Source organism: Bombus fervidus, chromosome 11 (assembly GCF_041682495.2).
Source record: "Bombus fervidus isolate BK054 chromosome 11, iyBomFerv1, whole genome shotgun sequence".
NCBI lineage: Eukaryota > Metazoa > Arthropoda > Insecta > Hymenoptera > Apidae > Bombus > Bombus fervidus.
This window is the reverse complement of record NC_091527.1, coordinates 1,829,947-1,851,581: the sequence shown is the minus strand read 5'-3', so window position 1 is coordinate 1,851,581 and position 21,635 is coordinate 1,829,947. Positions and strand designations below refer to the sequence as shown.

General features: G+C 25.9%; 4 protein-coding genes across 9 annotated transcripts; 3 read left to right on the top strand and 1 right to left on the bottom strand.

Annotated features, from left to right (window-relative positions):
* The first annotated feature begins 858 nt into the window (after positions 1-858).
* LOC139992123 (protein phosphatase 1B) lies at positions 859-11,253 on the top strand. Of its 4 annotated transcripts, XM_072012697.1 has the most exons (6): positions 860-1,027; positions 1,609-2,534; positions 3,040-3,157; positions 5,294-5,405; positions 5,653-5,707; positions 10,876-11,253. In XM_072012697.1, the coding sequence occupies exons 2-6, from the start codon at positions 1,722-1,724 to the stop codon at positions 10,891-10,893; spliced, it is 1,116 nt and encodes a 371-aa protein (XP_071868798.1). In that variant the 5' UTR covers positions 860-1,027; positions 1,609-1,721; the 3' UTR covers positions 10,894-11,253. The 4 variants fall into 4 exon arrangements, with proteins under 4 accessions (XP_071868795.1, XP_071868796.1, XP_071868798.1 ...); XM_072012694.1 differs by lacking the exon at positions 10,876-11,253 and having other exon boundaries at positions 859-1,027; positions 5,653-8,699; XM_072012695.1 differs by lacking the exon at positions 10,876-11,253 and having other exon boundaries at positions 859-1,054; positions 5,653-8,699.
* An 875-nt stretch (positions 11,254-12,128) lies between these two features.
* Atg14 (autophagy related protein 14) lies at positions 12,129-15,602 on the bottom strand. 2 transcript variants are annotated; one of them, XM_072012682.1, is made up of 9 exons: positions 15,403-15,602; positions 15,052-15,157; positions 14,878-14,959; positions 14,573-14,810; positions 14,216-14,397; positions 13,993-14,164; positions 13,670-13,846; positions 13,467-13,596; positions 12,129-13,379 (listed from the first exon to the last, which is right to left on the bottom strand). In XM_072012682.1, the coding sequence occupies exons 1-9, from the start codon at positions 15,600-15,602 to the stop codon at positions 13,215-13,217; spliced, it is 1,452 nt and encodes a 483-aa protein (XP_071868783.1). In that variant the 3' UTR covers positions 12,129-13,214. The 2 variants fall into 2 exon arrangements, with proteins under 2 accessions (XP_071868783.1, XP_071868785.1); XM_072012684.1 differs by having other exon boundaries at positions 13,993-14,149.
* Positions 15,603-15,826: 224 nt separating this feature from the next.
* On the top strand, positions 15,827-19,473 carry Cpsf2 (cleavage and polyadenylation specificity factor subunit 2). 2 transcript variants are annotated; one of them, XM_072012673.1, is made up of 11 exons: positions 15,827-15,953; positions 16,495-16,695; positions 16,776-16,935; positions 17,030-17,381; positions 17,456-17,766; positions 17,841-18,100; positions 18,178-18,363; positions 18,436-18,805; positions 18,868-19,062; positions 19,126-19,263; positions 19,340-19,473. In XM_072012673.1, the coding sequence occupies exons 2-11, from the start codon at positions 16,547-16,549 to the stop codon at positions 19,430-19,432; spliced, it is 2,214 nt and encodes a 737-aa protein (XP_071868774.1). In that variant the 5' UTR covers positions 15,827-15,953; positions 16,495-16,546; the 3' UTR covers positions 19,433-19,473. The 2 variants fall into 2 exon arrangements, with proteins under 2 accessions (XP_071868774.1, XP_071868773.1); XM_072012672.1 differs by lacking the exon at positions 15,827-15,953 and adding an exon at positions 16,195-16,338.
* A 149-nt stretch (positions 19,474-19,622) lies between these two features.
* LOC139992119 (uncharacterized) lies at positions 19,623-21,591 on the top strand. Its single transcript, XM_072012685.1, has 2 exons — positions 19,623-19,849; positions 19,922-21,591. The coding sequence occupies exon 2, from the start codon at positions 20,027-20,029 to the stop codon at positions 21,335-21,337; it is 1,311 nt and encodes a 436-aa protein (XP_071868786.1). The 5' UTR covers positions 19,623-19,849; positions 19,922-20,026; the 3' UTR covers positions 21,338-21,591.
* The last annotated feature ends 44 nt before the right edge of the window (positions 21,592-21,635 follow it).

Sequence of the window (21,635 nt, the reverse complement as noted above, 5' to 3'; positions counted from 1 at the left end):
ATCTGCCACGAAAATGGTTCATATTTACTAATATTCTTGTTATTAGATATAGATATGTATATATACTATGTATGTTCAGTATAATGCTTATAATAATTTTTTAAAGTATATTAAAATGTTTAAGAAAAAGAATTTATTCGAAATGATTAAAATATATAATTATGACCATAATACAATATTTTTTTACACTATTTCCTAATTTGTCAATTTTTTTATGTAATAAGACTAGATTAAAATATTTCTATTGCCCGCCATTTTTATTGCGCGAATTACAAGATCGTATCTCGTAACACTTTGTGTATATAGCATTTAATATGCTGTTTACAAATAACAAAGAAAACGAACAAGTTCAAGTAATTAATATATGTGGAGAAACAATAATTATACAAAAAATTCATCAAAAAAGCAATCGTAGGAAAAACAGAATTTGCATATAAGAAAATAGCGTTATATATCTATTAATAAAATTATGAATATTATTACAAAACAACTTTTTATGCATTAAATAATTCATATTATAATGTAATTAACAAAAGTTCGTCAAAATGTATTTAATAACATAATAAAGTACTATATGTTACTCACAAAATTTCGAAATTTAAACGAACTGCGCTTACTGACTATAACAATTTTGATAAACGCAGTAATCAATGACAGTACAATTTATCATCGACAAGAACTTGATGTTGTTGTTTATATACTTGTTAGTGAGAGTTAATGCCAGTATCGCGCGCGAGTTAATTTTACTTCAGGATCCTGTATGATTGCCCAGGCTTGAGCGGAAATCGTGGGCTTTTGATTGGCGGATTATGACGCCATGAAACATGCTATTAATAACCGACGCATGCGCAGAAAATTACCTAGTGTATATCCGTCATTCATGCAAGTCGATTTCGTTGGTTCTGTGTGTTGAGCCTAGCAAAAGAACATGGTGATAGTGATATGAAACAAGTCTATTAGCAATACCACGGTCTACACATATATACTTTCGCAAAGTAACGATGATATTTGGTCACGATCTCCCTACGTAAGTTTCGCGAACATGCAGACTGAGGTATAAACTATTTTAGTCGCGAAATTTGGCACTGCCAAATAGTTTCTTATTAGAATCTGATACAGCTTACGCTTCCGAGATTTTCCATTCCTGTATTCAAATAATTTATTTATTATTGACGAGGCTGCCGTAATAATTATATAGTGAACGTAATTGCACGTAATTCGAATGTTTCCATTTACGTAAAACGTTATCGTGTTTCGTTTGAAATATTTGCATGTCGAGATTATCTTGTACGTTACGTTCGGTATTACAACAATGTTGTGTTTTAATTGCCCTTTTTTCTCCTTTTAAATTAAAATTATAGCCATAAAACGAAATAGTATCGTAATAAACTTCTGTTACAAAACGATAATTGAGACAAAATTCTAAGTAATAGCGTAGTACATACACATAAATAAATACATATATATATATAAGCTAAATGTGATATTGTTATTCAGATTTCGATTTAAATTCGAATTTAAAAGCAATATTTTTATATCATTATATTTGATTTCAATTTTGTATTAAAAATTAAGATTTTTCTACCTTTTCTATTTTTATAATTTTAGGTAAAACTCAGAAAAGTGTTATTTGAATGATCAGTTAAAAGATGCTGATCAAATAATATTTAAAGAGAAAAATAAATTAATCGAGCTGACATAGCAATTACTAAATAAATACTATGGGGGCACTTTTGGATACTCCAAAAACAGATAAATATAATGAACATGGCTCTGGCAATGGATTACATTATGGTGTTGCCAGCATGCAGGGTTGGAGAATGGAGATGGAAGATGCTCATAGAGCAATAACTGGTTTAAAAGGTGGTCTCTCGGATTGGAGTTACTTTGCAGTATTTGATGGTCATGCTGGTGCATTAGTATCAGCTCATAGTGCAGAGCACTTGTTAGAGTGTATCATGCAAACAGAAGAATTTAAAGCAGAAAATGTAACCAAAGGAATTCATTCTGGTTTTCTTCGACTTGACGATGAAATGAGAGAATTACCAGAAATGAGTTCTGGCACTGAAAAATCTGGTTCTACAGCTGTTTGTGCATTTATATCTCCCAGAAACATATACATTGCCAATTGTGGCGATTCTAGAGCTGTACTTTGCCGAGCAGGAGATCCAGTTTTCTCAACACGAGATCACAAACCAGGTTTACCTGCTGAGAAAGAAAGAATTCAAAATGCTGGTGGTAGTGTAATGATTCAAAGAGTCAATGGAGCTTTGGCTGTATCCCGCGCATTGGGAGATTATGAGTACAAAAATTTGAAAGATCGAGGGCCATGTGAACAGTTAGTGTCTCCAGAACCAGAAATATTTGTTCGAGATCGAGATGATGAACACGATGAATTTCTAGTTTTAGCATGTGATGGTATTTGGGATGTAATGAACAACACAGATCTGTGTAATTTTATACATTCAAGGCTGCTGCTTACAGATGATTTAGAAGCAGTTACGAACCAGGTTATAGACACCTGTCTGTATAAGGTAATGATGTCTAAAACTTTTCGTGTATATTTTATAATGCATTTCTTGCTACTAAAGGTGTGTCAATATAAATTATTTTTAATATTAAAGGTACTAATACATTTTAAAATATAGACATTTTTATATTCTTTTATTTATTTCAAAACTCAATCTATAATTTTCAATCTATGATACTTAATGGTATTAAATATTAATTAATAATAATATGTTATAACTTTTAAGCTTTAGATACATTCTATTTCTATTATTTCTTATATTTTTATTTTTTGTGTTACTAATTTTGTTTATATTTCTTTTATATACTTATTGAATAACTGCAAATATATATGTGATTACTAATATGTTTTCATACATTAAAAACATATGTTTTATTAACATTTCATGTTTAATAAAGAACAAATTTACAAAAAAATATTTATCAAATTTAATGTTTTTTTATATTTTTATTAAGCAGTCAAATGTATTTTTTCAATTTTATTTGTTACAAGTGCTTTCTTTGTTGCAGGGTAGCAGAGATAATATGAGCATAGTTTTGGTGACATTTCCTGCTGCTCCAAAACCAAATCCAGAAGCACAGAAAAAAGAAGCTGAGCTTGAAATGGACATTGAAAGGAGAATCAAAGGTTCATTAACATTTCCATATTCCAATCAATTATATTCTCTCTGCTGTTGCATTAATACAAAATCACAATATCACACACATACTTGACATTCTGGTAACTCTCAAATGGAGAGCAACACTTAATACCATTATTTAATAATCAAATTTTAGTACAATTCAAAATACAATCATTATAGTGGTATAACATTTACAAGTACGAATTTATATCAAATTCGTATTTCTTACAAGTTTGGAAATCAAATTTGGATTTTCCTTTTTCCTTAAAAATATAGAAATATCTTATTTGATACCTAAAATATATTAACTTAAAATCAGAATATATTATATAAGCAAATATTTCTATAGATGTCAATATCTGATGCATTACCAGAATTTTTACTTTTTTGATAAATTACCATTTACTATAATGCAATAATATTTTAATGAATTAATTATTTATTTCATATATACTATTCATATATATGTTAATGAAAATATATTTCTAGTAAATATCATGTATTTTGTCATATATCTATCTCTAATTTTCTTGAGAGAGATATATGCATATATATATACTTATATATTTCCATTAAGAAATGTTGAAAATTTATTCTTATGGATGTATTTTCATGTTGTATATAACATTATTCTCTAGAAATTTAATATTCATAATCATTGAATATATAATTTAGCATGTAAAGTTATTACAAAAATGTAACATTAGTAATTTTATAAATTGTGTGCAATACCACTAAAATAATTGGACAAATTTTAATTATTGATACTTTATGATTAATTATATTTGTATAATATAAAAGACTTCTGAAAAAAGAATAAGTAATATCCAGATAGAAGGTCGAAATTTACACCTACAGAAATTTATTTCTGTTGTTAAATAGACATAGTTAAAGTCCATGTTTTACAAATATTTCTCATCTAATGTAAATTCGAATTTTCTTAATATTCATTTAGTGATTTATGCAAATTGTATTTCGTTATATTTATGACAACACATGATAGAAATCAACCATTTGTTGCAATTAGAAATGTTTGTGTAGAATAGATTAGTGAAATGTTTTTTGTAAATTCAAAATATCTAGAATATTTGTAAACACAAAAAACATTTAATATAACTTTCGTTTTAACGTTTATTGAAATATTGTCAAAGCAAATAGAGTATGTATTATAATACAGTAATAGAGTATTATATTAGAGTACTAAAGATATTGCGTTTCTTGCTTCAACTGTTAAACAGATAGCAAGATACATTGATTGTTGTTTATATATAATGTTAGTTTTCTCTCTCTGTGTGTGCTGTCAAATTGTATTAATTGTTTCTCCTTTGATTAAACTCTTTTAACATCAATTATTAATTTTACTTAAAAATGCATTCCACCCTTGGAGTTGGTATTCTTTTAAACTTTTTTGTAAGTAAAATTTGTATTCAAAAGTTGTTTGTTCCTCTTTTCAAATATATTTAAGTGATATCACAGGTAGGTGAACATTTCCTTCTGAAAGTTTAGAAATACTTTACCTATTGAAATTTTATTTTTTAATAATGCATTTCTTATGGAGGAACATTACAACAGACATATATATCTGTGTGTATATATATGTATGTATATATATATGAGTGTGTATATATATGTATGTATGTATGTATGTATGTATGTATGTATGTATGTATATATATGAATGTGTATTACATAAGATTATACAATTCCAAAGGTGGATAAATTTAAAAAGGTTGTTAAAACCATGTTTATTTATACATAAATATAGATACTAATGTGTCTACTTAAGACCGGACTTTGTATCCAGAATTTCCATAAGAAATGTACCAAAGCACTAAGTTTTCCAGTCCTAAGTAGATGCATGAATTTTAGTGCATAGCATGCATAGTTATTTTGTTGTGTTTATCTTTTTGTTTCAATAATAATGTTCCATAACACTAAAGTAACACAATAAACAAATAAAATTTTTAAAAATATTTATCAGATACTACAAGATGCATCTGATTTTTTAAATGATATTGATCAAATGTTTCTTGCACAAATCTAATAGTACATGCACAGTGCACTCTAATAATAGTAGAGATAATATTTAAGATATAAGCATCCTTAATAAAAACAATTTAATTTTGTTGTTATATTTATAGAAATCGTTGCTGTGCAAAAGGACAAAAATGAATTTGATTTTTTGCAACTATTACAACTTCTTGTGGACCAAGAATTTCCTAATCTTCCTCCTGGTGGTGGACTTTCCGCTAAGTATGTATATTTATGAATTATTAAGTTTTTATTTCATCATATTTTCTATTATTTGATAAGTTAAATACAAAATTGTATTAAGGTTATAGTTTCTGAAATTAAAAGGAACATAGAAATGTTATATTTGGCTTAGCTCCAAAATTTGAATTCTCCTCTTTTAATGTTTATTGTTTTGAAATTTAATGCTGATTAAATAAAATAAAAAAAACAAGATAAAATTGTAATATAAAAATTTCTTTCTTTTTAGACAACCTTTTATTGAACAAGTGTTTCGAGAAGTTTGTCCCAACCGAGCAGATAGTGTAAGTCTTGGATACGATTTCCTTTCGATATAACTAACCTTTTTTTGTATACTGCATCAAATGTACAACTGTAATCATTAGACATCATCAATCATGTCCCATAATCATATAACGATGCAGATGCTATCGGAAATATCTTTATTTTACTGATCTCATCTAATGTAAAAAGAGATTCATTTTTAATTTGCAAGAAAAGTATACTGGTATATTATAAAGTAAATCTTAAATTAAGTCTGCTACTAAACATGTGCAGATCTTACATTCTTGCAATGCGTTATTGTTGGTAAAAATAAATTAGAGTTTAAAACTACATTTAAAAATCCTGAACTATTATACATTCACCCATTCAAAAAGATAAATACACAATTCATTTTTTAAATTTCTAAATAACTTTAGATATCCAATGATGATGAGAAATATTAATTTTGCTTTTGGAATTATTTATTAGAATTATTTATCAGTTAAAACGTTTAGTTTGCAATTCAAGTAATATGAAATTAACTAATAATATGAAAAGGTAAAGAAATTTGTTTTATATTACCATCCTTTTGCAAAAAGATATTGTGGATTGTAAATTAATTAAAAAATGTTGATATTATACAACATTTAAACATTAAGAAATATCTCTTGATATATTTCACTATGGAACTTGGAAAAACGCGGAAAGTGAACTCAAAGTACATCCTACAGCTGATTCTAATTAATATTGGTATTAGTGGTTTTCATAATTATCACTATCTATTGTTGGATTTTATAAATCCTTCATCCAAGGAGTAAAAAATGTTTATATTACAGTTATAAGCAGAGGATTTAAAAATATTCTACCAAGAATATATACAAATATGCCTATATTCTATGAAAAACTAGATAATGTGAAAATTACTGTGAGTAATGTTTCTACAATAATATTTATAAATCACTTACTTTATTTTAATATATTTTAAATTAATCAACTTCTGTATTAAACAATTTACAAGAATAAAAAAAAATGTATATTTTTCAATATTTTTGAATAATAATTTTCTTTTCGTAGATTTAAATTATTTCACAAATCTAGTTTTCCATTAAAATTAATCCTGGGTAGAATATTTATATCATATCCTCTTGCTATGTTGCTGCATAATATTACTATAAACGATTATATATTTTTGTAGCTCTAGAGAACTTACGCTCAGAACAATTACTTCTTAGGTCAGTTTTTCATGCTCTTCCTTAATAAATTCTAAGTATATTTATATAGCTGTTCATTCTATATTTGAAGATGTCTCAAACTTTGTCACGCGCTAGAAGAGTAGAAAAACTGATCGTTTAGTTTTAGAAATATCAATACTATGTATATACATAAAAATTATGTTCAGGAATTTGTGTATCAATATTTTATTTAAATCGTTCTAAAAATCGAGCAGTAGGAATGTAGTAAGGAGGCCTTGATTTTAGTTTCTTAAGACGAAAATTACATTCGAAATTACATTATTTGTATCTAAATTTAAATAATCGATTTTATCTTAAATTATTTCATTATTTGATTTTATCACAACTAAAATTCTATGATTGAATAAAAAAATAATTTTAATTATAAAAAATCAATATTTCATAAGTAATTTATAAGTAAAGAGAAAATATAAAAATCAATTAAGATACAGGTTTCAATATTCATCATATAAACATAATGAAGGACAAGTAAGTATAGTACTTAAGATATATTACCAGAATAGCACATTATTGATTTCTGAAGACATTAAATGTATTTGTACACAGAGACTTAACTGGTTAATCAAACCACATATATCAGGTAATCATATATTTATTCTTTTATCTTGTTATGTGATTAATTTTGTATCTCCAAAAATATATGTAACAGAAACTATCTGTCAAGGCCCTCCTCAAGTATATAAATCTAGCATACATATACCAAAGTATATATTACCGTTCCTGGTTAAAAAAGGTCCTGAAATTAACTAACGTTAACAGTCTATTATCGTTTTAAAGTAATATATTAAAATAAATAACAAATTCCCTGCATAGAGTTATCTCCTCTATTTTTACTAATAATGAAGTATGGAGTGTATAAAGCTAGTAATATGTTTTACTGATATCTTAAATCATTTACTTTATAGAGTTTGCTCATATAATAATTTTCATTTTACATATTTTTGAAAATGTTAATTATTCGTTGTGAACTTATGACGAAATATTGAAAACATACAACATTATTCGTCTATAAATAATTCAAAATAAAACTTACAAGGTAGTTAAATAACATTTAATTAAACTATCTTGCCTTAGATATTACATATTCATACTACTAAAATATGTTTATAACTAAAAGTAAAAATTAAAACGCAGAAACTTTCAAAATTCCTGTGTACTTTTAATTAAAAAGTAAAATACTTTATTCGTTTTGATATATGCAAGTATAAATTTATTATTACTCTTTTATTGAATATACTCGAGTATTAGTAATAACAAAAGTAATAGTATACTCGCGATAATGATAACAATGGTTATGAAAATAAATCCAAAATACATTTTTAACATGTGTTTCTTCTACTTTTTACTAGTAGTCCTATTCTGTAATTTCTATTTTGGGCATGATCTTTATTAATTTCGTAACTTCATAAGATTTAGACAACAATGCTAATAATTATTTATTCATTCTTAAATAATACTTGCATTTTGCATTTTGTACTTAAAATATTGTAGATATCAGTACTATCCGGAATGGGGCTATTAGTTAACAGAAATGATAAAAAATATATGCATTTATAAGATTTAAAAAGTAGTAGCTCTTTATTTTTTGTTTTGTATATACTTATTGTAATTTTTCTTTTGTGTGTCTCTTAACTTTTATTTTCAAAGAATATCATTGAATATGCTTGCATAATAATTTTACAATGACATAGTAATTTCTATACATTATTTACTTTTTAAAAAAAATTATTTCATAAATATTACATGGTGTACAAAATAAACAAAAACAAAGTTTCTTCAATGTGTGTACCTGAATTATGTTTTCTTTTCAAGTAATTGTAAATTTCTTAATTTGCATATTAATATCCTAAATTACACAATGCCTATTACCCTATGTCTAATTTTTAAATTTTCAATTAAAACAAAAGAATAATTTCTCTAAACATTTTTATCAAATTGATTATTTTGTTGCATAATCCTCTCACATCCCATTTTCATTCTTCAGATTACGTTTCAACAATATTCAAGTCCTTTCCTGCAGTTCAAGTTGAATTCTCCGATTACTGATCTCAATCATAATTGTTGTTAGTATTTCAATATAATTACACATACTACATAATTTAATTTACAAGATTAAAAATACAATTGATACAGATAAAAGATCCTATTATTTCAAAATTATATCTAGAGAAATATTAATATAAAATAATATTTGCTTTCTGTATTTTAATTCCAACGTATGCTAATAATGTTTGTGTAAATTAATAATACACTTGAAAATATAAAATTTCTACATTTTATATAATTTTTTCTTTTCTTAAGGGGAAATTCTTTTACTGTTCACGTATATTATGTATATGTAAATAAAGACAATCCTTCCCTCATTTTCTCTACTAATAAAATTTCTTCTTAATTTTTACAGTGTAGTACTTAATGCATCATAAAATAATTTTGGAATGTGACATGCTTGATATTGTGTAAAATTATCTATTTTAACTGCAAATGTGTCAAGATCTTAATTGTTGAATTTATTAAGTTATTACATCATGGTAATATTATTTTATTTGTGATTAGAATATTATCATTATTTTATTATTTATTTAACATTATACATACATTTACATAATTATCTATGAGAATGTATCAACATATATATGTAAATAATATGCATCCTATAATTAGTGCAATCAGCAATTAAGATCTTGGGATGTGTGTGTATGTGCGTGCGTGCGCACGTGTGTGTATGTGTGTTTATTTTTATATTTTTATACTGAAAATCCTGATATTTTGAATTCAGTATAAGAAAAAATACAACTGTATGTATAATACCACCATACATAGATTTACTGATATCCTATTATTTATCTACATTATTGTATATAATATACATAATTAAACCCATATGTAATGAGTATAATTGTTATTTTCATAAGTGTGTGTGTTTTGTGAATGTTGACTTTTATTATCTTGCAAAATTTTTTTTTAAATTTTTTAAATAATTAACACACTCTATTACACAACTTGTATACTGCAGCTTTTGATATTTAAAAGATTTTCTTTGTTTCTATATGTCACGTATATTTTAGAATGCTTTTTTGAAGTCAAAAGGATTTTGTTTGGAAATTTTAGTAGCCATTGGATTGCACTAAACATATTAGTCTAAATAATATTGTTATTTTAAATTGTATATTGCTGTATTTTAATTATTATCCCTTCATTTTTTTCCACTGCAAACTAATAATAGGAAGTTTTAATTTATGAGTAGCAACAGAAATCTTTTTCTAGTTTTCGAATGGATATTTTTTATCTATTATAATTTTTAAAAATTAGTATACCAATTTAAATAATATAAAACATTTCCACAATCTTAAACAAAAACTTGAATGAACAACAAATAATATAAAATACATATAAACAATATATTTCAAACATAAATTTACAATTTACTAATAAGAAAGGTATAGAAAAATGTGATTTATAGACACATTTTAAGATATATTTAATTAGTTTTTAAAATACAAATTAAACCTAAAAAATAAAAGAATATTCCTTAATATAATTTGTTTCAATATTTGCCATATTTTCTAATATTTCAAGATAATCATCTTGATAACATTTAATATTTCACTAGTGTAAGTATGTAATGTATTTTATATCTTTAATTGATGTCATAAAAATAGTTATTCTCAACCTTAATATTGAAATATATTATTTAGATTAGTCACTAATGAATATCTTATGGATATAATGCTTAATATAATTTAATTTATTATAGGATTAAAAAATATATATAGTCTATAATTTTATATTTTTTGAAATTGTGATGCAAAACAAATAATATTCTATCTTTATAGAGAAATACGAAGAAAAAATTTTTTTTTCTTTTTTTAATTGTTAAGAATAAGAATTTTACACTAAGTGTAAGATAAAATGTATGTACATAGAAATTAAAATACTATATGATGATATGCTTACAGAATTCTCAAGCCAGTTAGTGTACTCAATATGTATACAATTTGATACATGTGATATACAATAAACTGGTGAATCAACAAGTCATGAAAATGAGATACCAAGCAACAAGAATTACTAAGGAGTGCTACAAGAAGAGAGACTGTGGGATTGTAATCGAATGATGCAGGCATATTTAATTTCTGGTTAAATAATTTTGGGAGTTGCATTGTAATACTAAATTCAGTTACAAAATTTATTGTACAAAGCATTTTAATTTTTAAGTAAAGATAAAAATCTGATCAAGTTCTCTATAGCAATATACTATAGGTTTTTACTTTGAACATATAGTTAATGTTGTATATTATTATCCTTCTCTACTCAATAAATATTTATCAATTATATTTTATTGATTTTTTGTTATTTATATAATCCAAAAGTATGCAAATTTATACTTAAGACCCCCATAATATTACTGAATTAAAAAATACAATAAAATTGATAAAAAACAAACTCTAATTTATTTGTAATATCACAATGAAACTTTGTAGGTAAAACATAGCCATTTTATATAATATATAAACTGTATATCATTATATTTACATTACTTATCAAACTAATCCAAAATATTTTTTTAATTTTATCAAGAATATCTTGATAAGAACTAGATTTACATTTTTATTTTAATTAAAGCACATGAACTATGATGTGCTATTAAATTTCTTAAAGTACTTATCAAATAACATTTATAAATTTGTGCTAGTTTGTTTACAAATTTCAGTTTACATATAACATTTTGTATTAGTATTCAATTATAATTCCATAAAATAATTTTATCCTTGTAGTTTATAAAACGCTATAATTTTCGAAAAAACGAACACGTATAAAATTATTTAATCAAATGTAACTATGCATAATATTACTTATTCGTGTAATAGATAATTTTATATTATGTTGTATTTTAAATTTAACAATTATAAGAGATAATTGGTTCTATTTTTTAATGATATTCTATAAAAAAAATTATTATTATTACAATTATTAGTAAATTGATATTACAATTAATACCAATTACATATATATATATATTTACTTCACATATAGGTATTCACTTTTCTCCTATATAATTATAATTCCTTCATAACATATATATTAAAATTAAAATACATATATAATAGGTAAAATGAAGAACATTTCATTTCCTATTCTTATGTATAATTGTAGATATTAAATAATTTGAATTGTTATTTTACTGAAACATTTAATTAGGAAAACGTAATTTACTACAAGAATTACATATATTTTAAGGATAATGTAATGGTGCAACTATGCTACATTGGTAAATTTGTGCTCTAGTAGTAATAATATATAAATCACTTTTGATTTTTACTAAATCTACATAATATATCTTCAACAACACCTCAAATACAAAATTTACTTTGATATCATATATGTTATTCTTAATTTTAACTTAATTTAATGAAAGGTCATTAATCTAATACAACCTTGCTTATATCCATATTATGTATAGTATATTGTCAGGTATGAAGTGTTTAACAGGTCATATCTTTTTTGATATGATATGATCAAAAATATGTGTGAAATATATATGATATGATCATATCTACATAAAAATGATAACATTTCTAAGATATGGTTTTCCTATCAGAGACATTAAATCGCTTATAAAACACATTAAGTAGTTGTAAGTAACAAACTTGTTACCTGATTTGTCCGATTGTATATATTTGTAGAAAACTGAAATACCATAGACCTTAAAACATTATGTTAAAACCATGTTGTAATAACTTAGAAGTACACGAATAATTTCATGATAGTAATGACACCTTTAATGCGAGGAAATATTTTATGTATATGTTAACAGATACATAATTACACAAAGTGCAGTGAGCATAAAAAAGGCAGTCGTATTAAACTCACATCTTATTAATGAATCATATTTATAAGTAAAGAATTATTGAAAATGTAATATAGTGTTCAAACGCTTGCTTGTACACTTACAAAATTTGTACCACAGAATTACGATCTATCATCAGCATACTGAAAGTATTTGGAATTATATTACAAATAATAGCACAAATCAGTATGTTATATAAATAGTTCAAAATAAACTAATCGTCAGATCTTACAAAATTTGTTATCACGGAATTAAACTATTTCACGTACCATATATGAAGTAATAAATTCATACATGTATTTACAGTACATTATACTTTTAAACATTCATTCTTCAGTATTTCACATTTTGTGGAGCATTGTCAATTTTGTGTCTTTTGTTACATATGTTCTTACATATGTAGTTGTGATTTGTATAAAAAGAGATTTATTAATTAAATAGAACAGTCTATTTGTTTGTTGTCCAACCACGCCAAATAGAGGCTATACTAGCTGCAGCACTTGTAACTAAGCCTCCAGCAACACTTTGATTCACTTGCATACTAGATGATTGTTGACTAATCATTGTACCAGGAATGGGAACTGCCATTTCAGGACAAGCAACATTTGGTACCTATAAAAATGAAATATTTATATAATATACACGAGACATTATTAAATGACACATCAGCCATTAGTAAATTAATCAAAGCAAACTTACAGCTTCCCAATCCCAATTAAAAGTATCTTCCTCTTCGTCAGAAGCTGAATCGTCGCTATTTTCTAAATCGGGAACTAATTGACTGTACAATTGTGCTACAATATTTGAATCAACCTCCATTGGACCAATTCTGTCATAATACACAAATCATTAAATAATATATTAATATATAATAACAATAAATAAATATAATAAATATATACCTTCCAAGATCACTAATTTCAGTATTGAGCAAGTGCATTAGATTTTGTAGAGTATGCATTGGATGTAAAACTGCAGTGTTGGTATTTTGTGTAAAACATAAATGTAATACATTGCTATTGAGCCTTGCTACTTTCTTGGCAAATTTTTGATCTGACATCTCATTTCCACAAAATTCTCTGAAAATATTTAAGAAGCAAATTTTAAGAACATCCTATTTTTATTGCAATGATTGGTATAAAAAATATTACATGTAATCCTATCTCTATTTCAATGATTCATACAAAAAATATTGTATATAAAAAATGGAATATTTTTGACATACCCATAAGCAAGTTTATATGGTAGCCTTACATTAACATAATAAGCAATAATATTAACCAACTGTGTAGCATAAGTTAAAGCAGCACTGATATTATATGCTGGATTGTGCATTGCAGTCTCTTTATTTGCACCTGGTACTCCATCTTTATTTGCTGCCACTAAAACAGATGTGTCTGATATTTATAAAATTTATTTAAAAAGTTCAAGCTAAATGGCATATGTACCCCATAAAGAATAAGCACTATAATCTCCACTTCCTGGTAAAGTTGGGGCAACTATACGATGTTGGACTTCTAGAGCATTTTCTGTATCATTTATCCATCTGCCTCTAACATATGATGTTCCAGATGCATCTGCCAATGCACAAGTTACATCTGAACTAGCATCTTCCTCGCTACTACACAGACTAAAAATAGTTAATATTTTCTTATCAATTTTTATTGATTAAAAAATTACTTCTTCTATAAAAACAAGTAGAAAAATGTTTAATAAATAAATTTTGATCATCAATATGATCAAATATTTGATCATAAATTTCACAATTTCTAATAATTTTTTAGATAGTTAATGGATATTATTACCTTCTACTAGGTTGCACTTTAGATAATGGAAAAATATACTGAATTAATTGTTTAGCAGCAGTTCTGATGACTTTTTTCAACTGCTGTCTTTTCCTATCTATCACTTCTTTTTGTTTTTCTTGTTTTGCTCTCAAACCAGTAACATAACGATGTAATTTTTCTACTCGTTCTTCATGTCTAGGTAATCTAAGTGCTAACTGAGAGTTTACATCTTTGAGAACATTTAAACGTTGATTTCCTGCATATTATTAAACTTCATTTAGTCTAGCACTTTTCTAAATATTATATAATTATGGTATATATACCTCTGTTCATACTTTGCCTAGTTTCATTCACTAATGACTGGAGTAGTCTAACTCTTTCTTTACAAGTATTTATATCACATATCTACAAACCCAAAGAATAATTAAATACAATGATAGTATACAAAAATTCATATTTTTTTTATTATTGACTTTAAAATATTAAATATAAAATACCAATTTATCCCTTTGTTTATGTTTTTCAAGAGCTTTTACACATTTTTCTTCCAATTGAGCTCTGGCAGCTTTCAACCGTAAAAGTCGCAATTGTTTATCTGCAAACCTGTTCAGATACCGATCAGAATAAAATATTTGAACGTATATAATTATTACTCATATAAATTAAAAGTTTGGAAACTGATATATCGAAACTTCATAACGAATCTTTTTTGTAATTTAGTGAGAATAAAAATTTATTTCTGCATTCAACGTTATTAGAAATATTTAAAGAATGTTTGGTGCTAAACAAAGCTTTAATACATAAAAATAAATGGCCAGTAAATACGTAAATTATAAGTATATATTCACCGTTCAGAATAAACAGAAGTTGAATGTATAAAATCTCCATTTTGAATACACTGCCGACAATGAAAAATTCGGCGACTATTATGGCACAGTGGGCACTTTAATAAATTCACGCTTAAACGATTCGAAACGTCTTCCAACTCTGACGAAAGCTGAAAATCTGCAGGTGCTGTACAAGAGCCATCGGAACTGCTTGTCGCCATAACCAAGACCAAGAACAATAAGCTTTCGTTTGTCTGTTGTCACTCATCAGCTGATCTGCTATTTACTTGCAATCTCCCGCCACTCCGTTACATGATATTTTTATCGTGTATGTTCACTTTTATTCTTATCCATACTACATACACGCGATCTAATTTCACACAAAATTTCCATATAATTCGACAAGTAATCGTTGAATTATGGAAAAAACAAACTTAAATCTCAACTTACGTATCTCATAGCTGCACCGTGACAGCAATCGTCTTGAAAAAAGTCCCGTTATGCTACGAGATAAAGAGAGAGACAAAGAATGTATACATAAATCTTAGAATGTATTTGTAAACACAGTTATGGTAAAACACACATAGATACCAATCTGAGTAATATTATGACTTTTCTTCTTTGAGATGTATAAAAATTATTAGAAAATTACTCGTTTATATTTCATTTATGATTTTATTTAAGTTATACATTTTACATTGGTTTATAGTTGTTAATTACATTTTGCTGTACTTTTTCTTTAATTTACATTTATAATTATATACTTATGAAATATTCATTGTAATTTATGTAACATTGACGAAATTATTCATTTTTCTTACTATGAAATACCGGGACTTTAGCGAAAAGTCAATTGCACCGTTTGTTGATTGCTTTCTAAGCTTAAAAAAATATTTTGAAATGTTTTGTTTTCAGACATTTCCATACATTTAGAAATAATTAAATTAATATTAGACGGTAATCAATGTTATTCTTTTTAATATTTTGGCATTCTTTTAAAGTTATGAATCTATTTATAATTAATCACACCTTTATGTTAGGTTACGTTGAAAGTATACATAATGAGTTCTATAATAATTAAGAAATAATAGCATATGATAAATGAATTTTTAGGTATTATCTATTATTTGTATATATTTTAATAGGTGAAAAAAGAACAAAGACAATGACATCAATAATAAAACTTCATGCTATTTCTGGGGCTATGGATGAATCTCCTCCTTGTTATATATTGCAAGTTGATGAATTAAGAATATTACTTGATTGTGGATGGGATGAAAATTTTGATCAAGAATTTATAAAAGAATTAAAACGGTTGATAAATTATTATATATTATTTAGGTAATTATAAATTCAATAGAAAATTTAAACTAAACAATACAATATTATTTCAGACATGTTCATCAAATAGATGCAGTACTCTTATCATATCCAGATCCATTGCATTTGGGTGCTTTACCATATCTAGTTGGAAAATGTGGATTAAATTGTCCAATATATGCTACTATTCCTGTATATAAGATGGGACAAATGTTTATGTATGATATGTATCAGGTATTTTTGATAAAAAGAATTTCAATTATTTTTTTATGATAACATAAGAAAGAATCATATACATACAAAGGACATTTATGCTTATTTATTATAGTCCCGTCATAATATGGAAGACTTTGATCTTTTTACACTTGATGATGTTGATGCAGCATTTGACAAAATAGTTCAGTTAAAATATAATCAAAGCATTTCAATGAAAGGAAAAGGATATGGAGTTACTTTAACACCTTTACCAGCTGGTCACATGATTGGGGGAACTATCTGGAAAATTGTAAAAGTTGGTGAAGAAGACATAATATATGCTGTTGATTTTAATCACAAAAAGGAACGACATTTAAATGGTTGTGAATTAGAAAGACTACAGAGACCATCTTTGTTAATAACAGATGCTTTCAATGCTACTTATCAGCAAGCAAGACGTAGAACAAGAGATGAAAAATTAATGAGTATGAAAATAAATGCTTATGATAATTCCAGCAATAAATTTTTATAGTACTTTATATGCAATAATAATTTACAGCAAATATTTTACAAACATTACGTGGAGGTGGAAATGTCTTGGTCAGTGTAGATACAGCTGGTCGTGTATTAGAATTGGCTCATATGTTGGACCAATTATGGCGTAATAAAGAATCTGGTTTACTTGCATATTCTTTGGCTCTTTTGAACAATGTTAGTTACAATGTCGTTGAGTTTGCTAAGTCACAAATAGAATGGATGAGTGATAAATTAATGAGGAGTTTTGAAGGTGCTAGAAACAATCCATTTCAATTTAAGCATTTACAACTATGTCACAGTATGGCAGAATTAAATCAAGTTCCCAGTCCAAAGGTTAGAATATCTTTAATAAAATTATAATTTATAAACATTATAATTGAAAATACATTTATATACAAATACTCTAGGTTGTACTTGCAAGCACTCCAGATATGGAATGTGGTTTTTCAAGAGAATTGTTTTTGCAATGGTGTGGTAATCCCCAAAACAGTATTATATTAACTAGCAGGACATCACCAGGAACACTTGCTAGAGATTTGGTTGAAAAAGGCGGTAACAGAAATATTACATTGGAGGTGAAAAGGAGAATTAAGTTAGAAGGACTTGAATTAGAAGAATATCAAAGAAAAGAAAAATTAAAGCAAGAGCAATTGAAACAAGAACAAATGTATGTGGTTGCATAATATAAAAATTGACTTATTCTTAAAATATCTCTTATTCCTTGAATACTTTTTTACCTTTTAGGGAGACTGCTGATGTAAGTTCTGAATCAGAAGATGAAATAGAAGTTGGTGGAGGAAGGGGAAAACACGATTTATTAGTAAAACAAGAAAGTAAACCAGGATTTTTTAAACAAAGTAAAAAACAACACCCTATGTTCCCATTTGTAGAAGAAAAAATTAAAATCGACGAATATGGAGAAATTATAAGGTATTTTATTAAATTAATAATAGCTATGTATAATAAGTTTTAAATATTTATATTGATTTGTATATATCGTAGACCAGAAGATTATAAAATAGCAGAAACTATGCCAGAAGTGGATGATAATAAAGAAAATCTGGAAACAAAACAAGAAGATACTACTCATCATCCAGAAATACCCACTGATATCCCAACAAAATGTATCCAAGTTACACGTACAATGACAGTTAATGCATCTGTCACATATATAGATTTTGAAGGTAGATCCGACGGAGAATCACTACAGAAAATTTTAGCACAATTAAGACCACGAAGAGTTGTACTAGTTAGAGGATTACAAAAGGACACTGAAATCCTGGCTCAACAAGCACAAAGTGCAGGTGCACGAGTGTTTATTCCTGGGAGGGGAGAAACATTAGATGCTACAACAGAAACGCACATATACCAAGTAATATTTAATTAATTTTTGTAAACCAATGTGTATAAATTAAAATGTTGCGTTTTGTTCAGGTTCGTTTGACAGATGCGCTTGTTAGTGGCTTAAACTTTTCAAAGGGAAAAGGTGATTCTGAGGTAGCATGGGTTGATGCAATGATAACTGCTCGTGATCAGATATGCCGAGATGCTGTTGCAGGTACCGAGTCAGATGATGTAATAGATCAAAGTGACAAAATACTTACATTGGAACCATTACCATTAAATGAGGTATGTATTCATACAAAAATGAAGTTTTAGTTTCTACAATATAAATGTATTTATAAATTATAGGTACCCGGCCACCAAACAACATTTATAAACGAATTAAAACTATCTGATTTTAAACAGATTTTGAACAAAAGTAATATTCCTTCTGAATTTAGTGGAGGTGTTTTATGGTGTTGCAATAATACTATCGCCGTTAGGAGGGTTTGTATTTAATGTCATTAAAATATAATAATCTGATAAAATAAAAATATTTTATAGTTTAATACCATCTTTTTAGCATGAGGCTGGAAAAGTAATATTAGAAGGTTGCATTTCAGAAGATTATTATAAAGTACGTGAATTGTTATACGAACAATACGCAATTGTATAAATCAACTTTATACTAATAAATTTAAATTTAATACAAAACTACTTATTGTTTTTTTATTGTGCAAACCTTAAAAATAATTTCCAAAAAATCTTTTTATACGTTACGTAAGGAAAAATAATAACAAAATGCAATAAATATTTTATATCTATATATGTACATGATCATTTAAAAAATTGGCGCGAAAGATTACTAACCTAACAGTTTTTATTTGGTTATCAAACACTTGAATTAATCTTCAACAAATATAGGTTGCAAGCATTTAAATTGATCTTCAATAATAATACAGTGCAAGAAATGGAAATTTAGTGAACAATAAGTTCAACAGTTGGATTAAACAGTAAATGGGATATTTCAAGAAAATGTCAACATATCATACGTACCTCAAAGTAAAACTTTTAAATACGTTATTTTCAAGGTGTATGTAAATAAAAATTTATAAAACTCGTATAACAATAATATCTAATTTCTTAAATAAAATTTTTGTTTCAGAATTCTATTTATACCTGAGATAATCCAATTCACAAATTATACATTGCCATATGTTTTAATTGATAAAATTGCTATATTATTATTTATTACGTTAAATCTTGAAACATGCGAAAATACTACCAGGCTGCACTTGTAATAATTGCTGTAGTGAGTCTAATATCCTTATTATTTTATAGACATGAATATAACAAATTAAGATATGTTTTAGAAGTTTTTAATTACTTTGGTAAACCAAATCAGAGAAGTGAAATAAACTGCACAAATAATGTGCCAATGTTTACTAAATTTGATATGAAATTTGAAGAACCACTCTCTGCTTGGCAAAGATTAGATGATGATCTATATGTATATTCTGCATATAATATACGTGACAAAGAAATTCAAGTAATAGGTTTTGGTTCATCAAATAACATTAAGGATATGCAATGTCAAATATTATTTGAAAATGAAATTGAACTAGTTTTAGGAAGTTTTAGTTATCTTTCAATTGGTAATAATTTAAATAGTACTGACAAAAATGTTAATTATGGAGGATATCATTTCTATTGTGCATACAAAACAAATAAAATACCAGTAGGAGTAATGTTTCTTACAAAATCTAATTTAGATACTCACAATATACCTATATTACCAATAAAAAGCCAACCTCATAATTTAAATTATGTTAATACTGGAGTATGTATAGCACCACCATTAAAAAAACCAATACAGTCACTACAAATGATTGGCTTTATACAGTTTCATGACATAATCGGTGTGAATAATTTTATAGTGTATGATTTTGGTATTCCAAATCAATATAATAACAACTTTAAAGAACTATTTAAATCTCAAAATCCATATTGGAAATTTACATACACAGTAGTGCCATGGAATTTTCCTTTTCCTGCTACTCACCCTACTATAATAAAAGACTTGATACAAGCAGATTGTTTGTATCGTACATATAATAAAGTTAGGTATATTACTACATTATCTTGGGAAGAGTATATAATTTTAAGATATCATCATTCCCTTATAGATTTAATGACAGATTTTAAAAAGTCTAGAATGAAAGCAGATCGTTACAAATTAAAGACATTAACATTTTGTACACAACAAATTGATGATACAACCAATAGGAATGTAACATTTATAATATTTAAAAAGCTACATTATGACTCAAGTATCCCTGATAATCAACCAATTTATATTTATAATACACATGAAGCATTAAACAAAAATAATATGTATACACGAGATATTGGAAAAGATTTAGTTACATTAAATCGTTATCAGTATTGTCCTGGAAAATCAAATCTGGAAACAGGTACTAAAGATACTTCAATTTTAAGATTCACTGAAGACGTACAGAATTCACAAATATTTCGAAAATTTATAACAGAGAATAAATTTCTATCAAATAATCACAAATGATATTTAGATTTAATGTATCTATAAGATAATTTTAGTCTGAAAGTTATGATTAGGAAAAAGTAATTCATTTTTATATGTATCGTAAGATATAAATATAAGAATACAATATTGTATAACGTGTATATAACATGTATATAAAAATTTGTTACAAAGCAGAATGATTTAGATTTTAGTATATAGAATTCCATAATTTATGTATAAATATTTCAACTTCCCAATATTATCTTTTATATTAAATTTTCTTCACATGTTAATACATTTGTTATTTTGAATACTTTATTTATCAAAAGAAATAGTA